Genomic DNA, 23,860 nt, shown 5'->3' with positions numbered 1-23,860 from the left:
GGATTGTCACTTGTGCTTATGCAAAGACTGAACTATTCTGCATCCACTGAAATCTTCAAAATTCAGCCTATACTCCCCAGATGCTTATGTGTTGACATTTAGAGATGTGATGATTAATGAATAGTGCAGTCAGTTAATCGTGATCTGTATCTGATTATTAATTGTTCCGTTGGTCAACCTTTATAACTGCTGGAACGAATTAATTCAAAAGGTATAACCAATATCATTTAGAAATAGTAAGACACAATCAAAAGTTTCGGAGACGGGATGTGAACAGTTTGGTAGTGGCTGAAATCTCTGTCATCCATAATCGGGTCAGTGGGAATCCTTCCAACACGGGGTTTTGTGAACACATCCCTCCTGTTCAGTTCAGGCTGCTATAGCTGTTAGTAGTTTAAGGAGCTGGGTTGGAATGCAAACTGTAAATGCAGTTTAAGGATATGTTACGATTGACGAGAGCCCCGTCTTTTTGTGAACAAACTCGCCGAGTTACAATTGTGCCTCGCGTTTCATTGCACAGTGTTACCCTGGAAACCTAAATGCTTTGAGTATTGGGCATGCGCAGAACGGGCATTATTTTTACGGCAAAAAAATTTTGCTCCGTCCTTAAAAACTGAGGTATTTTAAGGCTACACCAACATTTTAAAAACTTTTGCTGAAACTTAGGCCTTATTTTTTTTTGGTGTTATTTCGGCCTAAAAAAATCCGTTAATCGGAAATAACGCCAAAAAAATGGAGCTATTTTTCAATGTGGAATGTCTGTTCCATAACACTTGAAAATTATTTTTTAAGTACTGTAATTCTTCCAGATGAATACTTTTTAGATGGATTTACAAAAATGCAGACCTTCAATCATTTCACAATGTTCTTAAATTATTTAAAATTATGTAACTTTTACCTCCAGACTTTCTAACTTTCTAGAATCATACAGCAAGGAAGTAGGCCATTCGGCCCATTGTGCCTGCACTGGCTCTGTGACAGAGCTCTCCAATTAGTCCCACTCCCCCTGCTCTTTCCCCATATCCTGCACTTTGCCAAATTGACTTTGCAGAACATGAATAAACTCCCCCGTGGGTTTTTCTCCCCTTCCCCCCGACTGGAATGTCCCACATCACACAGCATAGCCCAGGAACAGTGAAACCCTCAGTTGAGATTCGAGATAGGTATTCAGATCCCAAGCGACCCGAACGACAATGTGGTACAGAGGGACCTGAGGGTTCTTGTACATGAAACACAAAAAGTCAGTATACAGGTACAGCAAGTAATTAGGAAGGCAAATGGAATGTTGGCCTTTATTGCAAGGGGGATAGAGTATAAAAGTAGGGAAGTCTTGTTACAACTGTACAGGGTATTGGTGAGACTACACCTGGAGTACTGCGTACAGTTTTAAGGAGGGATATACTTGCAATCGAGGCAGTTCAGAGAAGGTTCACGAGGTTGATTCCTGAGATGAGGGGATTTCTTATGAAGAAAGGTTGAGCAAGTTGGGTCTATATTCATTGGAGTTTAGAAGAATGAGAGGTGATCTTATTGAAACATATAAGATATTGAGGGGGCTGGATGGGGTAGATGCAGAGAGGATGTTTTCCTTCGTGGGGGAATCTAGAACTAGGGGACATAGTTTCAGAATTAGGGGTTGCCCATTTAAAGCGGAGATGAGGAGGAATTTCTTCTTGTGTATCTGTGGAATTCTCTACCCCAGAGAGCTGTGGAGGCTGGGTCATTGAATGTATTTAAGGTGGAGATAAGACAGATTTTTGAACGATAGGGGAGTCAAGGGTTATAGAGCTGAGGCCAAGATCAGATCAGCCATGATCTTATTGAATGGCGGAGCAGGCTCGAGGGGCCAAATGACCTACTCCTGCTCCTATTTCTTATGTTCTTGTGTTATGTCCCCACCCTCAATAGTGCGAGCGACCTTGCAGGTTTCTGATTTTGGTTCTGTGGCTTGTCAAAGGGTTAATAAGTGAGGAATGCTTTTCGGACCTGTGACGAGGTTTATTATGTTTTATTTTTGTTTTGTTTTATTTTTGCATGAAGACGATGATTCGAATTCATACGAAAACGTGGAGATTGGTAAAACAGAGAGTCGTACATCGGGTAGGTTCAGCTACACGGTTCCTCTGCATTTTCAGTATTTCACTCGGAAAATCACTGCTAACAGCTGTTCTTCTTCTGCTTGCAGTGGAGTCAGGGGGGAGCTACGAGAACTGCGATTATGTCAAGAAATGGACGCATCAGGAGAAACTAGAAGGTAAAAGTGATATATTCTTTACACACACATCCACAAGACGGCTCTCCAGGAACATGTCATATGATCCTTTTATTATATACATCAGCAGTTGCATTACCGCAGTAGTCTGCCAGGTGGAGCAGCAGTCCACTAGGGGGAGCTCTATATTACAGTAATGGTGTTATGGTCCAGCAAAGGTAACACTGAAATTGTCAAAATCCAGAGATTTATATCTTGTAAGACTGGGAGCAGCAGTGATGGCCAGAGACATCCGTGACAGGCAGTGTTGTCGGGAAAATATAGACCTCAAACAAGCCTGATTCCATGGCCAGGAATTAGCAAAATGAGTTTCACTCTAAGACGAGCAAAAGGATGTTCAAGAGCTAAGGTCGGGAAAGGACACTGAGTGAAAGAGCAGGGAGTTCAGAGTCAGACTGCACAAATCAGCCCCCAAAAATCCCGAGTGAGTATTTGCTTCATAGGTTCATTGCTTAAGAATTCATAGCAACACATTGCTATTAAGAACTAGTTGGTTTATTAGCAAAAGGTTGAACAATCACACTACACATTACCAGTTCATCCACCTGGCTCACAACCACCTGCCTCATCGTGGATCCCCTGTAAGTGTTTTTGCCCTTGGTGGTTTCGAATCATCCCCCATTACAACAGTTCTAGACCCGGGAATTATAGTAATGAACAGAATACTCAGTTATAGACAGATAAGAATATAAGAAATAGGAATAGGAGTAGGCCAACGGCCCCTCGAGCCTGCTCCGCCATTTAATACGATCATGGCTGATCTGATCATGGACTCAGTTCCACTTCCCTGCCTGCTCCCCATAACCCCTTATCGTTTAAAAAATTGAATAAATTTAAGACAGAAATAAACAATGTCCCAGCTTCCACAGTTCTCTGAGGCAGTGAATTCCACAGACTTACAATTCTCTGAGAGAAGAAATTTCTCCTCATCTCAGTTTTAAATGGGCAGCCCCTTATTCTAAGATTATGCCCTCTAGTTCTAGTCTCCCCCATCAGTGGAAACATCCTCTCTGCATCCACCTTATCAAGCCCCCTCATAATCTTATACGTTTCGATAAGATCACCTCTCATTCTTCTGAATTCTAATGAGTAGAGGCCCAACCTCCTCAACCTTTCCTCATAAGTCAACCCCCTCATCCCCGGAATTAACCTAATGAACCTTCTCTGAACTGCCTCCAAAGCAAGTATATCCTTTCGTAAACATGGAAACCAAAACTGCACACAGTATTCCAGGTGTGGCCTCACCAATACCCTGTATAGCTGTAGCAAGACTTCCCTGCTTTTATACTGCATCCCCTTTGCAATAAAGGCCAAGATTCCATTGGCCTTCCTGATCACTTGCTGTACCTGCATACTAACCTTTTGTGTTTCATGCACAAGTACTCCCAGGTCCCGCTGTACTGCGGCACTTTACAATCTTTCTCTATTTAAATAATAACTTGCTCTTTGATTTTATCTGCCAAAGTGCGTAACCTCACACTTTCCGACATTATACTCCATCTGCCAAATTTTTGCCCACTCACTTAGCCTGTCTATGTTCTTTTGCAGATTTTTTGTGTCCTCCTCACACATTGCTTTTCCTCCCATCTTTGTATCGTCAGCAAACTTGGCTACGTTACACTCAATCCCTTCTTCCAAGTCGTTAATATAGATAGATCGTCACAATGCTTTTATTCAGGTTAAAGCACATACCTGCTTCCAGTAAAACACACCCTGGTGGTGTAAAACAAACGCAATACAACACACAACAGTGGCCCGTCTGAACAGGCCCCTATCACGAAGTACCCACGGCTAAAACACCCCTGCTTGGCTCAATAGGGCACCACTGAATCTGTCCAAGAGACTGTGCATAATCCTATGATCCGTGCAGAACCTCCCCACCAAACCCCTAAGGCTTAGTTGGGACACACGACACCTCTTCACACTACACGCTGATCTAAAGGATGCGTGGGCTAGGATAATGCTCACCAGTTACCCCTTTGGCTTACTCGCTGCTTCTCCCGATGAGGCGTATCTTCTGGTTCCGTACCAATCTGTGGTTTTCAAGTCCCAGTCTCAAGGTCAGCTTCCAGTTGAAATAGCGAGGTTCTCTTGATGGTTTCTTCTCTCCGTCCCAGATGGAGTGCTCGGTCCTTGAATGCATTGAACGAAGCAAGCAAGCGTAGAAGAGGAGAGAGAGAAAGATGGCAGCAAACTGCCTCTCTTAGACCTGAAAAATGCTTGCTGAATCCTCACGCCAAAAACCAGTCCTTTGCCTGAGGCAGTCCAACGAATCACATCTCCGGCCAGTGCCTTTGTTACCGGGCATTTCCTGGGGATAAAGGCTCCAACAAGTCTGGGTGGCCAATGGCTTCCTTTGTCCTGAGGTTCCCGCACTCCGGGGCTCTCAGTCATTTCGATGATTTGAGCACTGACCAGTTTACCTGATCTCTCACTGATGGGTTCCCATTACATGACAAAGGGTCCTCCATCTGCTTTCAGCCATCCCAGACTATCCCCGCCCACCTGATGTGTATTCCTGTGGAACATGCCTAGGCCTGCATGCTTTCAGCTCTTCTGCAGTAAATGAAATATGGAAAAGCAATGTCCAAAACTTAAAGTCCAAAATCCTGAAGTCTGTGTCTGTTGTGTCCTTAGATGCTCTAATAATGACTCCACGATGCAATGTGTTGTACTTCAACTTAGTGACCTTAGTCCTTTATTTGTTAACTCCAGAGTGAGGATCACATCTGGTGGCCTGCCTTTTATACTAGGCCAGGCACACCTGTACAGGTAACCTACAAGTCTCCCACTGTTGTGCCCTCTGGTGGCACACCTTGTGATAGTAGCCATGTAGGATACATGACATCACTCTCCCCTAAGCCTTTAGTGCAAATCGCCTGTACATTGACTGTGCTCTGGGCTTAGCTCTATCTGGTTGACCCTCGGCAGGTCGTTTCAATCTTGGGTAATTTGGTTGGTGCAGTAGAGTGTTGGTGGTTGCTGTTTGTGTGTGTCCCTGACCACTCCATTCTGCCCACCCCCCCGCCCCCCACATATACATTATGCGATGCGGTGACCAGTGCGTAAGGACGAACTAGTTCCAGAACTGCTGGATGATGTCCCTGCCGTCTGGTGGCGGCACAGTGCCCAGTGCTGGCAGTGGAAACCCAGTTGGCTCAAGTTGCCTGCACTTGGAGCTATTGCCATGGACCCTACTGTCGGGCAGGTTCACAGATGCCTGTGACCTCCCTGTTCTTTGCGCCCCGGGTCACTGCTGCTCCCTGAGGAGCTGTCGTCTGGCAGTGCACAGGGGACTGCTGACTCACTAGCCTGGGTGTTATTTGGTTTGGGATCCTGACTGGTCCTGGTCCCCTTTGGCTGTAGCGGGTGACCCTTCGTTTCCGGGTATGGCCTTGGTGGCGATGGGGTCTGGGGGCTGCGCCTTAGCACAGTTTGCTCTTTCAGGCTCGTGGTGGTTGGTGCCATTGGGTGCCTGAGAGGTGGAGCTGATCAGGGGTAGGGTATCGATACTGGTGCCATTGCTCTCCTGAGATCGCTTGCTCTGCAGCTTGTATATGTTAGCTGCTTGTGGCCACACTCCATGGTGCATAACTCTGGTCCCAGGGACGCAGGCTACAGCATTGGGTAGCTCGCTGGACCTGTGTGCTCCCGATGGGTGTGTGCCCGCTGCATTGGCTGCGTGCAGTTGAAATCCTACATCGCACAACTTTTCATTACTTGTTGTGGATACTCTGTAGCTCCGATCGCGATCGCGTGACTTTTCCTCGCTGGTTGCATGTACACAATTCTGATCATCAATTACACATTTTACATAATCGCGTGACTTTTCCTTGCTTATTGCATGTACACAACTCTGATCGTCAGTTACACATTTTATCTCTAACTTACAGTTGCTATTACATTGCTTGAGTGTGTGGAACTGTCCCTTTAATTGTAGTGAGTTGCAGGTCTCCTTTAAGAGAGCCTTGCTATCTTTACTCCAATCCTCTTCTCCGTTTGGTGCCACGTGTTGCTCCATCAGCGCTGCACCTCGTGGTCTGACCGCCGCCATCTTTTTCTTCAGCTCATCACCTCGTGGTTTGGGCGCCATCTTTCTTCCATCCACGATGTCGACTGTGATGATCCTCTTCTCCCCGGGTTTTGCCACCGAAGCTGGGAAGTCGCCTTTGGATCCGGTTTTCTTCCTCCGGAGTCCTGCCACTGGAGCCTGGAAGGTGCGTTCGGGTCGTCTCAGCTGGATCATCTCCACTCAGTGGTGCTGAGCGGTCTGTGCTTCGGGTGCCGTGCTGGTCTGCTCCCTGGTGCCGGGTCCACCCTCAAGTGAGGGCTTGCTGTGCCTCTGAACGCGGGGGATGGCGATCGCTGGAGAAGTGAAATCTTCCCACTTCCAATGGATCTTCTCCATCCACCTTCTGCTGAGCAGCATTGGTCCATCACCTGCAACAATCCACAGAGGTAACTTGTGCACCGTGCCATCATGGAGTACCTTTACATTTGCACTACCAACGACTGGGATAAGTTCATTGGTGTAGGTGCACAGCTTTGCCTGAACCGGGAACAACTTGAGTCGTTCAGCCTGATTGTCCCATAGCCTCTCAAAGGCTTCTTGATTCATTTCTGACTGGCTCGCTCCCGTGTCCACTTCCATGAAGACTGGAACGCCATCTATCTCAACTTCCATCCTCAACGGGGAACACTCGGTGGTGCAGGTAAACATGCTATATACCTCATCGTGGGGCTGAGCTACCTCTCTGCCTATCGTTTCAGAATCCCGCTGGATTCATGGCCATCTGCAGACTTTTCATCGACACAGTGAGTCATATTTCTATTACACATTCGCTGGAGGTGGCCCTTTATGCTGCAGCCCTTGCATACATAGTCTTTAAAGCGGCACTGGTGAGCCCTGTGATTCCCTCCGCAACGCCCCCCCTTGGCGGACTCTCAGTTAAGGGACTCGGGGGCCTGTTCTCTCTCCCCTGAGAGGGTTCGCGTTCTACAGTCCAGCCTCCAAAAGGCACCACTCGGTGCACAGTACCTGCCGGGTTTCAGTCCTGAGGGTGAGTCATCTGCCTTGAACTGCAGGTCGAGGTCGTGAATGCCTGGCTCACAGAGATGGTCTTATGTAGTATCCGCCGACAGTAGCTTATGAAGAAGGCACTCATGGCCGATTCCAATGACAAAGATATCCCGTAGCGCTTCATTGAGGTGGTTGCCGAAATCACACAGTGCCGCCAGACTCCTGAGGTCTGCGGCGTATTTCGCAATTTCCTGGCCTTCGGGCCGTCGGAAGGTGTAGAACTGGTGTCTGGCTGTGAGGATGCTCTCCTTGGGCTTGAGTTGCTCATGGATCAGGGTTACGAGCTCCTTGTACGTTGTTTTCGCTGGTGCCAGCAAGTCCCTGACGAGGCCATAGACGGTGAGCCCACAACTGATTAGCAGGATAGCTCGGCACTTATCAGCCAGTGTGGCCGGGTCGTCTCCTGCCAGGTCGTTTGCTGTGAAGAAATGGTCGAGCCTCTCCACAAAGGTGTCCCAATCATCACCATCGGTGAACTGCTGCAACGTACCAAGGGTAGCTATTTTCATGTGAAAGTCCGTAATCTCGTCGCCAATTGTTGTGTCCTTAGATACTCTAATAATGACTCCACGAGGCAATGTGTTGTACTTGAACTGTAGTGACCTTAGTCCTTTATAGATAACTCCAGAGTGAGGGTCACACCTGGTGGCCTGCCTTTTATACTAGGCCAGGCACACCTATACAGGTAACCTGCAAGTCTCCCACTGCGGTGCCCTCTAGTGGCACACCTTGTGATAGTACCAACAGTAGCCATGCAGGATACATGACAGTGTCGATGTTTCTTGGTAGTCTATCGTATCCAACAAAGACGTTGTTGTGCTAATCATCAATGGCATGTGTCTTCAAGTGGCTGTATAGGCCAATTCCAGATGCACTTGGTCTCTTGCACGTCGGACAAGGGAAGTTCGATGTGCCTGATGCTGACAGTATTGCCACCTGATGTCGTCTATCTCTAGTGTCCCACAGGCGTTGACATCGGCTTTCTTCGAAGGTCTGGCAGGCAGTCCTCGTGAGGGTCCGCCACTGGATTTTATTAGCTGCTGTATTCTCGAGGTCCTTTGGTCGGATACCAGAGTACTGGAGGTTAGCCTTGATTCAATCTTTGTAGCGCTTGCGAGGGCGCCCCTGGCATCTTCGGCCTTCACAGAGCTCGCCGTGAAGAAGCTAACGAGGGATCCTTGACTCATCCATGCGGATGACATGTCCAGCCCACTGGAACTGGGCTCGCATGATCATCACCTCAATGCTAGTTGATTGTGCTCTCTCCAGAACCTCAACGTTTGACACCCGGTCTTGCCAGCATATGTGGAGTATAGATCGGAGACTGCGCATGTGGAAAGCTTCCAACCTTTTGATGTGACGCCTGTAGGGTGTTCAGGTCTCACATCCATAAAGGAGAGATGAGAGAACGACTGCTCTATACACCAACAGTTTAGTTGACAGTCGGATGTGGTGGTGACTCAACACTTTAGTGCGCAAGCGACCAAGTGCCTGGCTGGCTTTACAGATCCTTGCATCAATCTCCTTGTCCAAGGACCCATCACTTGATATGGTGCTGCCCAGGTACTTGAAGCTGTCCACTGACTTTAGTTGTGTACTGCCGATGGAGACTGTGGGAGCAGGTGCTGTGGTACCAGGGGCAGGCTGATAGAGAACCTCGGTTTTACTAAGGCTAGGCCAAACAATTCTGTTGCCTCAGCAAATTTGCTGAGTATGAATTGTAGGTCACTCTCCTTGTGTGCCATAAGGGCGCAGTCATCAGCAAAGAGAGCCTCTAGGATGAGTCATTTCCGTACTTTGGTCTTTGCAGCAAGGCGGCGGAGGTCGAACAGTGAACTATCTAATCGATATTTCAGGTAGACCCCAAACTCCAAGTCTTTTATGGCATAGTTCAAGACGCAGGTAAAGTATAGGTTGAACAGAACTGGAGTGAGTACACAACCTTGTTTCACTCCATTTGAGATGGCAAATGGGGCCGTGGTTGTGCCGTCTAAGAGCACTTCACCTGTCATGTTGTCATGAAACAGCTCGATGATATGGACAAACTTCCTTGGACACCCAAGTTTCGTCAAGATTGACCACAGCGCTGCTCTGTTGACAGTATCAAAGGCCTTGGTGAGGTCAATAAATACAGCTTACAGGTCCATGTTCTGCTCAATGCACTTCTCCTTCACTTGTCTGTGTGCAAAGATCATGTCCGCTGTGCTCCGACCAGGTCGAAAGCCACATTGTGTTTCTGGAAGATTTACTTCTGAGACACTAGCTATGAGTTGGTTCAGTACTATGCAGGCGATGATCTTCCCAGCAATGGACAGAAGCGATATTCCCTTGTAGTTTCCACAGTCTGCTTTGTTGCCCTTGTTCTGTAGAGAGAAACTATCATAGTGTCACGGAAGTCCTGTGACATGTCTTCATCTTCCCAGATGCTAGTTATTATGTCATGAAAGGCCTCGAGAGTTGCTGGGCCTACTGCCTTGTAGATTCCGGCAGGGATTCCATCCTTTCCTGGAGACTTTCCAGTACTCATTTGGTTGATGACTTTCTTTACTTCGTCCATGCTGGGAGGAAGATCAAGATCTTTTTTGATAGGTTGCTGGGGTATGGAGTCAAGTGCTTCTTCGTTCACTGTTGAAGGTGGATTAAGAAGATTACTGAAGTGTTCTCTCCACTTCTCATTTATGCCAGTCCTGTCTTTGATCAAAGTGCTACCATCTGCTGAAAGGAGTGGAGTAGTGCTGGGTTTTGATGGTCCATAGACTGACTTGATGGCGCTGAAGAACATCTTGGTATTGTGAGTTTCAGCATAATGTTCCACTTCCTCTGCTTTCGTCTGCCACCATTTATCTTGCATCTGGTGAAGGTCTCTTTGTGCTTTGCTCTGCATGTGTCTGTAACGGTCGCTCTTGGAAATTGAGGAAGGGTCATTTTGCCATTCTAGGTATGCTTTTTTCTTTTCATCCAGCGTCTTGCAGATCTCAATGTTGTTTTCATCGAACCAGTCTTGGTGTACCTTCTTTTTAAGTCCAAGAGTTGTCTTTGCTGAGTCTGTCACCATCTGTTTGAGCTTTGTCCACTTCTATATGGTGTTGCCGATGAGCGGTCCATGAGACATCAGCCTGTTATCGAGGTCATCCTGGAACTGCTCACGGTAGCACTGATGTTTCAGCCTAGCTGTGTTGAAGGCACTTCTGCTCGGTTTTGGACGCTTGCACTGAAGTGGAGCAATGTACAGCTGGAGAGTGGATCTGACTAGACGGTGATCTGTCCAGCATTCTGCTCCCCGCACGGCTCTTGTGATTTTTACATCCTTGATGTCTCACCGCCTTACAATGACATGGTCTATCATGTGCCATTGCTTAGACCTGGGGTGCATCTAAGTTGTTTTGTACTTGTCAGCCTGCCTGAATAGAGTATTTGTGATAGTCAACTCGTTCTCCGCACACATACTCAAGAGGAGGAGGCCATTACTGTTTAATTTTCCTGTGCCGTGCTGTCCAATGACTCCCTTCCAGTGCTTGCTGTCTTTTCCAACTCGTGCGTTGAAATCACCCAGGATGATCAACTTGTCTCCAGCAGGTGTGGACCTGACCAGTCTGTCTAGATCTTCATCGAACCTCTCTTTCATCTCATCGAGGCTTGGAAGGGTGGGTGCATAAGCACTTATAATGATGATGTGGCACTTGGCATTCAGGGGCAAACGCAGTTTCATAAGTCTTTTGTTAATCCCTTCAGGCAGATTCGGAAACTGTTGCATAAGAGAAGTCTTCACTGCTATGCCAACTTCGTGGATCATATTCTCATTTTCTGCCTTGCCTTTCCAATAGAAGGTGTAGCCGCTACCTAGTTCACGCATGCAGCCCCCCTCTGCAAGTCTTGTATCACTCAGAGCCGCTATATCGATGTTATAACGCTGCAGCTCTTCTTTCCGGTCTTGTAGTGTCAGCTCTGTCAAAGAGTGTGTGAACGTTCCATTGTCCGAGAAAAAGTTTTCTTGTGTTATGAAGTTTTCGACTGTTGCTTTATTTTCGACTGCAGAATGGGTTGAACTGCCAGCCGCAGTATACTGGCCAATTAATGGATGGGTGGGCAATGTTTTGGCCACCTTTTCTAGGCCCTTCCCTTATAAAAGGTGAGCAGTGCTGTCCTAAAGAGGGCTGCTCAGTCGCCTGGGGTGCTGCCGGGTTCCTCTGCTGCCCTGGATACAGAGTCAAACGACCACTTGCTGACAGGCCGCCTACATGCAGGTTGTCTGGGGTGTCGATGTTTACGCCGATGCTTACACCCCCGATGGGTTCTTTGCTTAAGAATTCATAGCTACACAATGCTATTAAGAACTAGTTGGCTTATTAACAAAGGTTTAACAATCACACTACACATTACCAGTTCATCCACCAGGCTCACTCGTGGATCCCCTGAACCCAACTGACAGGGGTTTTATTGAGTCTTGTGAACATCACGTGACTGGCTAAGCCACTCACAATGCAAGAGCTCTACGAACATGCATAAATTACAAACATCTTTTCTGATAGTTCTTTTTAAACTTTCTCCTGCCTCGGGTTGTACGGGTGCAGTTACCCGTCAGTGCCTTTCCCAAGCAGCCATCTCTATGCGAGCTTCAGCAGTGAGCGTTGGCAGCTTTTAAAGTACAATGGGCACAACAGCTGTGCACAAACCCGTTCTCGTTCAAGCCCGGAATTTCTGTGGGGGCTCTTTGATGGGAGAGGTGACCCCCCTCCCCTCCCACTGGGGAATAGCGTAAACGGCTAAATAACAAAGTGGGAGAACTTTGGGGAGGTCCTGTCCCACCCATGCGATGCCCACATGGACCTGCTTTCCAGCAAGGATGACTGGGCAATTGACGCACATTCACTGTACAAACACTCTTTCATGAGGTCAACATCTTTGGACTTGAGAAAAAAGAAATTGGAATCATTTAATGGTGAGAGACTAGGAGGTGTGGAGGAGCAAGTGGATTCTGCTGTCCATGTACACAAATTCAGTGCACAGGCACGAGAAGTAATCAAAGAGGCTAATGGAACATCAAGCTATTTCTCAACAGGAGCAGGAATACAAACGTAAGGAGGTGACGCTTCAGTTGTACAGAGCCTTGGTCAGATATACAGTGAAACCTGTAAATGACTGGCGTCAGCTGTCCTTTTTTTGTAGGTGTCCTTATTTTCAAAGTGGCCATTGTGTGTACTGTAAACATTCTCAGCAGAATAGGGAATTCTTTACCCAGCATCCATAGCAGCAGAGAAACCGCCCTATCCCTGTGATGGAACTGTGCCCACATCCAATCCCACAAAGGCTTGAGAAACCCACCACAAGAGGGCTTAAAATGGCACCGGCCATTGTGGAAAACAGCAGCTAATATTCATACAGCGGGTATTGACCCATTATCCAGATGGACGGAATTGTGGGGCGCATTGTACATTAAGAACCAGCACCTCATCACTGACCCAACAGCGGAGGTCCCTGGCTTCGACCTCCCTCAGTGACAGTGGATAGCGCTCCAGCCAATCCGCACAGGGCACGGACGATGCACCCACCTGCTCCACACGTGGAAGATGAAAGACAACCCGAAGTGCAACTATGGCCATGAGTCCCAGACCACGGAGCACATCACATCAACCTACCCACTGAGATCTGTTGCACCTCATTTCTCCACTCGGCTTCTCAGGAGGCCGTCGGAGAGCCAAACTAGACATCAGCTTTTCCAGTCATACGGAATAACAATTCAATCCCAGAGATAGAGCGGTTTCTCTGCCGCTATGAATGCTGGGTAAAGCGCTCCCCATTTCACAAAAGCTCCTGCTGCCTCACCGACCTGGCTACACTGACCCAACGGGAGACTGGAGGCAGGTAGGCAGTAAACTGGAAGGGGAGACACCAGTGATCCCAACTCCGAGTGAAAGATACAGCAGCTTTGCAACAGACTGTGCCCCGTGATTTTAGTTACAAAAGGGTTGGTGCATTGAAGCCTGCCCCAGTACATAATGTGCGAGTGTCCGTAGTTTGCGAGTACCTCTTGTATATTTTACCATTCAAGTTATTTGGGTCTCTCATTAAGGGTCCGATTTTAGGCAGCGTCCATATATACAGGTTTCACTGTATTGGCCTTAGAGGTAAAACAGCAGATTCATTAGAATGGTAAATGGTGAGGACAGTTTGCATAAACCTGACTTGTATTCCTTCAAGTTTGGAAGGTTTTAGGGGTGATCTACTCGAGGTGTTTATAATGATAAAAGGATTAAGTAGGGTAGATATAATTTCCTTTGGTTGGGGAATCCAGAACAAGGGGACGTAATCTTAAAATGAGAGCGTGGCCATTTAAGGGATAAGGAAACACTTTTTCACACAAAGGGGAGTGGAAATTTGGAACGAACTTCCAGCAAAAGGTTGTACATGCTTTGAGTCAATTGAAACTTTCAATACTGAGATTGATCGAATTTTTGTTGGGTAAGAGTACCAAGGGATATGGAGCAAAGACGGGTAGATGGAGGTGAGGTACAGATCGGCCATGATCTGATTGAATGGTGGGACTGGTTCGAGGGGCTGAATAGCCTCCTCCTGTTACTAGACCTATGGTAGTCCATTAACCCACATAAAACCTCTGCCTTAGATGATCTCCAAGATGTTATCCTTGTTATTGTGCAAAATCTGAACAAACTCGCTATCATTGTATGTTTTTCTTTTAATCTTCAGGAGAGACAGGTGAGAATAATGATGACGATGATGATGAAGATCCTGATTATGTAAACACCGTTCCTTGCCCATCTCTGTGAAGGTAAGAAAGTCACTCAGAATTTGACCAAAGGTACTGGCTCAGCCTGTTCCAGGAAATGGAATGGGACTTGGGGTTGATGCAGACTGATTGTTGAACATGAAACAGTGGGAACATGACATGAAAATATTCCTACCAGCTCCTTACATCATCTGAAAATGCCCAGGGCAACAAACTCTGATTACTGAGAACATAAAGCCTTGGAACATAACATAGCGTCACAGCAAGCTGTGGTATCCCAAGAGATGTTCAATTGCCTTGATCCCTGGAATGGGAGGGTTGTCCTATGAGTAGAGATTGAGTAGATTGGGCTATACTCTCTGGAGTTTAGAAGAATGAGAGGTGACCTCATTGAAACATACAAGATTCTGAGGGGGATTGACAAGGTAGATGCTGAGAGGTAGTTTCCCCTGGCTGGAAAGTCTAGATCTAGGGGGCATAGTCTTAGGATAAGGGGTTGGCCATTTAGGACAGAGATGAGGAGGAATTTCTTTACTCGGAGGGTTGTGAATCTTTGGAATTCTCTGCCCCAGAGGGCTGTGGAAGCTGGGTCGTTGAGTTTATTCAAGGCTGAGTGAGATAGATATTTGGAGTCTAGGGGAATCGAGAGATATGGGGATCGGGCGGGGAGGTAGGGTTGAGGTTGATGATCAGCCATGATCTTACTGAATGGCGGATCAGGCTCGAGGGGCATAAGGCCTACTCCTGCTCCTAATTCTTTAGTTCTTGTGCCTTCTGATACACGTGGAAATGTGTAAGGAAGTGTCATGAGCCAAACTGCGCAACATTTATTATAACTGAATAAACTTGCCAAGGTTTTTCCTGGAGGGGAAACGATGTCAAGCTGAGGGAGAGATGATTGTAACCATGGTCAGAAAGATAGGATTGTTGATAATGCTTTTAAAGGCAGAGAGTAGGACAGCTGAAGGGTTGGGGAGTTCCCGAGAGTAGGGCCAACAAAACTGAAAACTATACACTGATGATAGCTCAAAGGAATAAGGGTGGGGGTTGGGGGTGGGGTGGGGGTTGTATAGGAAGCCAGAACTGGATGTAGGGTTGGAGCCAGTTGCAGAGGTTGTGAGGCTGTGGAAGGATTTGTAAGAGGATGAAGGTTTAGAATTCAGTATTGGGCGACAGGGATCCAATAGAGATTGGCCAGGACAGGAGTGATGGATGGGCGGAGTCAGGATGCCCACAGTAGAACTTTGGAGCTTGGTAGGGCATCAAGGTGGGGGTTAGAGAAATAGAATCTGTATGTTATGAAAGCTTGGATATGGGCTTTAATGGTAATGTTGTTGCAGAGCTTGATGGATACAATATGGGGTTTAAAACCCCAGGTTAGGATCAGACAGGACAGTGATCTTGTGCCCTGTCTGGTTTGGCCTAGTGAGCAGCTAAGGAAAGAATAATAGGATAAATTACAAAGGGATACCGATAGATTAAGTGAATGGTCAAAGCTGTGGCAAATGTATTTCAAGGTAAGCCACTTTGGACCTAAGAAGGATAGAACAGGGTACTTTCTAAATGATGAAAAGCTAAAAACAGTGGCGGTCCAAAGAGACTTGGGTGGTTCCAGGTACATAGATTATTAAAATGACATGTACAGGTACAGAAAATAATCCAAAAAGCTAATGGAATGCTGGCCTTTATATCTAGAGGACATACAAGGGGTAGATATTATGCTGCAGCTGTACAAAGCCCTGGTTAGACCACACCTGGATCACTGTGAGCTGTTCTGGTCACCACACCTGAGGGAGGATATATTGGCCTTAGAGTGAGTGCAGCGTGGGTTTACCAGAATCTCACCCGGACTTCAAGGATTAAGTTACAAGGAGAGATTACACAAAGTAGGGTTGTATTCCCTAGAACTTAGAAGGTTAAGGGTGATCTGATCAAAGTTTTCAGGATTTTAAGGGAAACAGACAGAGTAGATAGCAACGATTCCCGCTGGTTGGGGAGTCTGGGACTAGGGCCATACTCTAAACATTAGAGCCAGACCTTTCAGGAGTGAAATTAGGAAACACTTCTACACACAAAGGGCTTCCGCAAAAGGCAATTGATGCTAGATCAATTGTTAATTTTAAATCGGAGAGTGATAGATTTTGGTTAACCTAAAATATTAAGGGATATGGGCCAAAGGCGGGTATATGGAGTTAGATCGCAAATCAGCCATGATCTTATCGACTGACGGAACAGGCTCGAAGGGCTGAATGGCCTCCTCCTGTTCCTGTGTTCCTACATTCCTATGTAATGCACATGGTCATAAAGGCTTCCACCGGAGTTTACCAGGGTCGTTCCAGTGCTGTGGGCAAAGTGGAAGCTAGACTATAAAAACTTGAACATAAAATTGTAGAGGTTTAGTGGTAATGGTGTGTTCAAGGCTGTTGGAGAGGAAAAGGGAGTTAAGATGAGGCAGGAGATCATAGAATGATACACCACAAAAGGAGGCCATTCGGCCCATTTTGGCTGTGCCCGCTCTTTCAAAAGGGCCATCCTTATTTCCACTCCCCATAGCCCTGCCAAATTTCTTCTTTTCAAGTCTATATCCAATTCCCTTTTGAAAGTTACTATTGAATCTGCTTCCACCGCCCTTTCAGGCAGTGCATTCCAGATCACAACAGCTCGCTGCGTAAAAAGATTTCTCCTCATCCCCCTGGAGAGGAAGGGTCGACAGAGGCCTTTTGACATGGAAGGGAATGGTGGCAGTGCAAAGATAGTCATGTCAGTAAGAAGTGGGGTGAGGAAGGCAGTCGGGTTGTCAGGATGGATTGGGGGTCAGAGAGAAAAGGAGAAGAAATGGGACAAGTTGGAGGCTGCCCTACAGGTTTCTATTTGTACTAATAGCAGATGAACTTCTTGCTATTAATGAGCAGATCCTAATGCCTTGCTGTGCGATAGGGATGGTTTTTCACCCCACTCATTTCTTCCAATGGAATAAGACTTGGATATATATAGCGCCTTTCACAACCACCGGTCATCTCAAAGCGCTTTACAGCCAATGAAGTACTTTTGAACTGTAGGAAATGCAGCAGCCAATTTGCACACAGCAAGCTCCCACAAACAGCAATGTGATAATGACCAGATAATCTGTTTTAGTGATGTTGAGTGAGGGATAAACATTGGCCAGGATACCAGGAATAACGTCCCTGCTCGTCTTTGAAATAGTGCCATGGGATCATTTATGCCCACTTGAGAGAGCAGATGGGGCCTCGGTTTAACGTTTCATCCGAAAGATGGCATCTCCCTCAGCACTGCACTGGAGTGTCAGCTTAGATTTATGTGCTCAAGTTCCTGGAGTGAGACTTGAAACCACAACCTTCTGACTAAGAGGCGAGTGTGCTACCCACTGAGCCACAGCTGACAATCGAGGTTCCACCCAAACAAGGCCCCATAGCTGCTGGCTACCCAGAGTCTGCCACTGGGTTCCGACCACATTTACAGGCCTTACGGTGGGAATGTGCCACAGCGACACAGGTTAATAAAGTCACAAAGCAAAGCACTGGGGTTCATTTCTAGAGGGATAGAATCGAAAAGCAGAGAAGTTATGTTAAACTTATATAGAATCTTGGTTAGACCACACTTGGGAGTACTGGGCACAATTCTGGAAACTATATTATGAAAAGAATAGTGGAGCAGGCTCGAGGGGCCAAATGGCCTACTCCTGCTCCTATTTCTTATGTTCTAATATTGAGGCACTGGAGAAGGCAAAGAATGATTTCAGATAAGACGTTAAACCAAGGCCTCGTCTGCCCTCTCGGGTGGGTGTAAAAGATCCCATGGCACTATTTCGAAGAAGAGCATGGAGTTCGCCCCAGTGTCCTGGCCAATATTTATTACTCAATCAAATTCACTAAAAAGCAGACTATCGGGTTATTATCTCATTAGTGGGACATTGCTGTGTGCAAATTGGCTGCTGCGCTTTATACATTACAACAGTGACTACTCTACAAAAGTACTTGATTGGCTGCAAAGCACTTTGGGACGTACTGAGGTCGTGAATAGGTGCTACATAAATGCAAGTTCTTTCTTCCTGAGAACACAGAGTTACCTGGGTTTGTCTGCTTCACAGTACTGGATCAGCATTGATGGCTGCCCCAGCTTTCCCCCTCTCCCCAACCAGAAACTGAGCCATGTAAAGTATTGTTTGAGGTCGGGAGTGGAATTCCAGACCTCTGGGCTGGTCACTGGCAGGGTGTCACGACTGTGAGATCAGGTATTAGATTAGTTAGACTGAGTTTCAGTCGACCGCAGCTTGTCCATCACAGAGACTGACAGAAGCACCAACGTTAGTGACCTCGACCAGGCCAACATCCCCAGCATCGAAGCACTGACCACACTCGACCAGCTCTGCTCCGCTGGGCAGGCCACATTGTCCGCATGCCCGACACGAGACTCCCAAAGCAGGCGCTCTACTCGGAACTCCTACATGGCAAGCGAGCCCCAGGTGAGCAGAGGAAACGTTTCAAGGACACCCTCAAAGCCTCCCTGAAGGAAAGGTGGGCGGGGAGTCTGGTTTGCCGCACGCTCCTTCCGCTGCCTGCGCTTGATTTCTGCATGCTCTCGGCGACGAGACTCAAGGAGCTCAGCCGGCATCTGAAAGAGAAAAGGCGGGTTGATGTTGAAGTAGAACTTCCTCAGAAGTGGAATTCTGAAACCTACCCACCTTTCAGATGCTGACTGGCTTCCTGTTTTTTACAGCAGTGAACGAGTATCCACATTGTTTGTGTTGTACAGCCACAATTTATATTGATATAGCGCCTTTGACAGATCCCAAGGCATTTCAAAGACATAAGGAAAAATGGTTACCCAGCCTAAGGAGGAGGTACTATGAGGGCTGACCAGAAGCTTGGCCAAAGGGATAAGTTTAAGGAGGGTCTTAAAAGAGAGGGAGGTGGAGAAACAGAAGGGTTTAGGGAGGGAGTTCCAGAGCGCAAAGGTTAGGCAGCTGAAGGCATTGGTTGCTAACGTTGGGGCGAATGGAGGGGGAATGTACAAGGGGTTAGAGCCAGAGAAACAGAGTGTGGGGAAGGGGGTATATTGCTGGAGACGGTTATGGAGATGGAAAAGGGTGAGGCTATGGAGCGACTATACTTTATGTGGTTTCTCTGTTCACAAAAGCAACTAAGAGTTTCGTAATGATTAAGGTGATATAATAAGCATATCTCGTTCTTTAAATGAATGAATTCTTACACTAAACACCTACCCATATTATTTCCTTCAGCATACGGATAGCTGGAAGAAATCTTAAAGAAGTCTCTCTCAGACCTTGACATTAACTATTCTCGGATGAATTCAGATGGACTATTTGAAGAGGAAGATAGTCTACAAGTCTCTGGAAAATTCTTTACTTTCTCGCAATACAAAGCTTTTTTGTGTATTTCTTAGTTCTGCTAAGAATACTTGCAAAGTCACAACATTCATAGACAGTTAGCTACTGGATCTTCATCTATTGCTGCATGAGAATCAAATTCTAACCGTGCACTTCCCCAATCAAGCAGGTTAATTCCATTCTGTTTAAACATTATTTCGTCTGAATTGGAAGATTTCAATGATGACCAATGTGGATACATTGGTCCTGTCCGTACCTGCTCTGGTATCATTTAATGGTACCAGACCTCAATCAGATCTCTCGTGCTTCCAATAACGGCAGCCATTCAGGACCATCTGTTTTAGTTCAATCCACAAACTCTGAATGCACCAGAAGATCTACCATCATTTCTCTTCCTGAATTAGTATTTTATTAAATTATTGTATCTATTGTTGAATTTATAATGTCCACGTACATTCTAAGCCAGTTTAGAGTTATTGTCCCGAACTCTACAGATAGAACCAAAGTTATCAAATGGCATCGAAGCTCTGTAGATAAAATAATTATTTTGATACTGTATTGTTTTAAACTGTGCTTTGTATTGAGTCCTTCTGCGAGGCACACTAAAATCCTGTGTCAAGAACAAACAGTACATTTTCCAAAGATATTAGAAGTTATTTTATGAATCAATGGAAAATTCTGCACAAGTTTCTATCAGGCCATTGTGTTGCTATTTGTGTTCACCATTGATCAATATTTTATAAACTATATATTAAATGATTGAAAGCGATTCCTGTTTGGATTATCTGGTGGTGTCGGGTGCGGTGCCAGTGGGGTAGGTTAAGGTTTCAAATGAGTTGGCCACCTTTCAAACACGATGGTGCTCAGACACTTGGGCAGCCAGTTAAGAGTGAAACTGGGAATTATTTGGGATCAGATCACATTCATCCATCATATATGGGGCTGGATTTTTGGCTTTGACAATTTTGGGGCGGTAATGGCGGCGGGGCGGTAAAGTTAGCGCCCGGGAACAGTTTGCGCCTCAGTCAGTAACATTGGGCAGCTGGGCCCTGAGCCGGGCCGCAGCGTTAAGGGAGGCCGTGTACACCTTTCTTGGTCTGTTAGCATGGCAAACTCCCGAGCTAAAGAGCCGGGCCGGGAACGCTCCGAGAGACGTCTGGGGGAAACAAAAATCCCACAAAAACATTCCCAAAACATTACCCACGCCACAACACAAATTGCAAAATAAAAATTAAAAGAAAAAACAATCACGTAGGAGTCCATTACTTACCTCGCCGCTGTTGGTATCGTTGGACCGCCCTGATTTCCCAAGCGTTCACTCGGGGCGCGCTGCGGGATGGACGGGAGTCAAAACTCGGGCCGGTATGGCGACCAGGGGCATTGCACACCCAGCGAAGCTCTTCCGGGCGGTGCTGCTCTGTGCCGCCGCAAACACGGACCCCAGGATCGCTGCGGGGCGCTGGAGGCTGACCGCCCGGCCAGGACACCTCACCCCCGCCATTGCCGCCGCTCCGGGGCGGAAAACGGAGCGCAGAAAGCCCAGAAATCCGCCCTGTGGTACCTTATCTTTTTTTTAGAAAACAAACCTATGGCAGGGTTTTCACTTTGTGGAATATAACTTTTGGTCAACCTATAGTAAATGCTTAGATTGAAATCATTCCGTACTATCCCAGGGATTGAAGCACAGAAATTCTTGGCACGGCTGCAAACCACGAGCTGATTTAGAACCAGTCAGGCAAGAGTACTGCACAATGTTGCCTCCTGAGAGGAACACATGCCACTGGTGTTGCTGAGCCAAGTGCCAGTGTGTGGGGCTGCAGAATCGTAGATTGGTGCCAAACCCCTGTCCCAGATTGGACCAGTACAGATCAGAAAGACAGAAACAATCGAACGGACCAGACCAAACAATCCCTTGTGTATATTAGTGTAGAAGGGGCAACAAAAATTGTCAGCATCTATTACTGCAGTCACATCTCAGCCACGATCTCTCACCGCTCCTCCGCCTCAATCATTCACCGCACCTCCGCCACGATCTCTTGCCGCTCCTCCGCTGTGCCTGGGCCCCGCCGATGTTCCTGCCCACGCTCTAACCGGCTAGCTGGGTCTTGATGACGTCACCAAGTCGCCCACCTCGAAGTCGTCGCACACTTGGGACGACTGGCGCTGGAAGTTGGAGTAGTATGCAGGTCGGGGTGACCCATGATGTTCAAGGGGCCCGCGCTCGCTCTTTGATCCACCCAACCTGCCATGGTGATGAGTGGCGAGAGATCGTGGGAGAGGTGCAGCAAATATTTGGTGCGGAGAGATCGTGACCGAAATGTGTTGAATGTTTTTGTGGCGGAGGAGCGGCGAGAGATCGTGGCAAAGGTGCGGCAAATGAGGGTGCGGGGTCCAGAAGAGCCGAGGGCCCAGGGGCAGCACGGGCCTGCCCACATGGTGATATGTGCGCGCACCAAGTCTTCAGTCGTCCTGGTTCAACCCTTGCCACTGGATAAAGGCCTAGCTCTGTCAAGCCCGTGTGGTGGCTGATGTGCAACGGTCACCACACGTGAAAAATATCCACGCACAGGCATCTTCCACCCCTGGAGTTCAGGATTGGAATATCGGATCTTCCATTGAAACATCCGTGAACTCATCTCTTTTGGTGTGGAAGCTAGTCATCCTTGTCCGAGGGACCATCTATGATGATGATTACTAGTTTATTCCTTTCACAGTGATAGATTCCTAAGAACCCACAAAATTTAAAAGAATTGTTGTTGGCTTGATGGAAGTAACATAATTGTGGAATGACTTCATGTCTATCACGACATCTGAGTTAATACCACCTTCCCCTGTCAGAGCAATATTTTTACATGGGGTGAATTGAATTATCTTGGTGCATATTTTTTTTAAATTCATTCCGGGATATGGGTGTCGCTGACAAGACCAGCATTTATTGCCCATCCCTAATTGCCTTCGAGAAGGTGGTGGTGAACCACCTTCTTGAACTACTGCAGTCCTTGTGGTGAAGGTACTCCCGCTGTTAAGGAGGGAGTTCCTGGCTTTTGACCCAGCAACGATGAAGGAACGACGATATATTTCCAAGTTAGGATGGTGTGTAACTTGGAGGGGGAACTTGCAGGTAATGGTGCTCCTGCTGCCATTGTCCTTCTAGGTGGTAGAGGTCGTGGGTTTGGGTGGTACTGCCAAAGAAGCCATGGCCAGTTGCTGCAGTGCATCTTGCAGATGGTACACACTGCAGCCATGGTGCACTGATGGTCGAGGGAGTGAATGTTGAAGGTGGTGGATGGGGTGCCAATCAAGCGGGCTGCTTTGTCCTGGATGGTGTTCTTGAGTGTCGTTGGAGCTACTCATCCAGGCAAGTGAAGAGTATTCCACTCCTGACTGTGCCTAGTAGATGGTAGAAAGGCTTTGGGGAGTCAGGAAGTGAGACACGTGCCCCAGAATACCCAGCCTCTGACCCGCTCTTGTTGCCACAGTATGTAGCTGGTCCAGTTAAAGTTTCTGGTCAATTATGATCCCCAGAATGTTTATGGTGGGGAATTCAGCGATGGTAATGCCATTGAATATCAAGGGGCAGTGATTAGACTCTCGCTTGTTGGAGCTAGTCGTTGCCTGCCACTTGTGTGACGCAAATGTTACTTGTCACTTATCAACCTAAGCCTGAATGTTGTCCAGGTCTTGCTGCATGCAGGCATGGATTGCTCCAGTATCTGAGGAGTTGCGAATGGAACTGAACACTGCAATCATCAGCGAACATCCCCACTTCTGACATGATGGAGGGAAGGTCGGTGATGAAACAGCTGGAGATGGTTGGACCTAGGACCCTGAGGAACTCCTGAAGCGATGTCCTGGGCCTGGAATGATTGACCTCCAACCACCACAACCATCTTCCTTTGTGTTAGTATGACTCTAGCCAGTGGTGAGTTTTCCCCTGATCCTTATTGACTTCAGTTTTACTCAGGCTCCTTGATGCCACACTCGGTCAAATGCTGCCTTGATGTCAAGGGCAGTCACTCTCACCTCAATTAGCAATCTTGTTGTGCAAGGCCCCTTGGGGAAGAGTGACCATAACATGGTAGAATGCTTTATTAAGATGGAGAGTGACACAATTAATTCAGAAACTAGGGGCCCAAGTTTCCACAGGATAAAAAACGGGCGCCCCTCCGAGCTGGGCGCCCGTTTTTCGTGCCTAAAATGGCGCCAGAAAAAAAACGCGCTATTCTCGAGCGCTCTGCAGCTCCTTGTCTGTTTGGCGCAGCGCCCAGGGGGGCGGAGTCTACACTCGCGCCGATTTTGTAAGTGGGAGGGGGCGGGTACTATTTAAATTCGTTTTTTTCCTGCCGGCAACGCTGCGCGTGCGCGTTGGAGCGTTCGCGCATGCTCAGTGTGAAA

At 47.2% G+C, this 23,860-nt stretch overlaps 1 protein-coding gene across 3 annotated transcripts in view; it reads left to right on the top strand.

Moving 5' to 3' along the window:
- The window catches only part of LOC139227055 (linker for activation of T-cells family member 2-like), a 127,833-nt gene extending 107,609 nt beyond the window's left edge, over positions 1–20,224 (top strand). For all 3 annotated transcript variants that reach the window (XM_070858136.1, XM_070858134.1, XM_070858135.1), the window contains 4 exons: positions 2,041–2,100; positions 2,186–2,254; positions 14,058–14,139; positions 19,358–20,224. In XM_070858136.1, coding sequence (XP_070714237.1) covers positions 2,041–2,100; positions 2,186–2,254; positions 14,058–14,137 — 209 coding nt within the window. In that variant the 3' untranslated portion in view covers positions 14,138–14,139; positions 19,358–20,224. The remainder of the gene's footprint in view (positions 1–2,040; positions 2,101–2,185; positions 2,255–14,057; positions 14,140–19,357) is intronic.
- Positions 20,225–23,860: the final 3,636 nt, after the last annotated feature.

The sequence above is a fragment of the Pristiophorus japonicus genome, chromosome 16 (assembly GCF_044704955.1).
Source record: "Pristiophorus japonicus isolate sPriJap1 chromosome 16, sPriJap1.hap1, whole genome shotgun sequence".
NCBI classification, from domain to species: domain Eukaryota; kingdom Metazoa; phylum Chordata; class Chondrichthyes; family Pristiophoridae; genus Pristiophorus; species Pristiophorus japonicus.
This window is presented reverse-complemented; position numbering and strand designations above follow the sequence as displayed.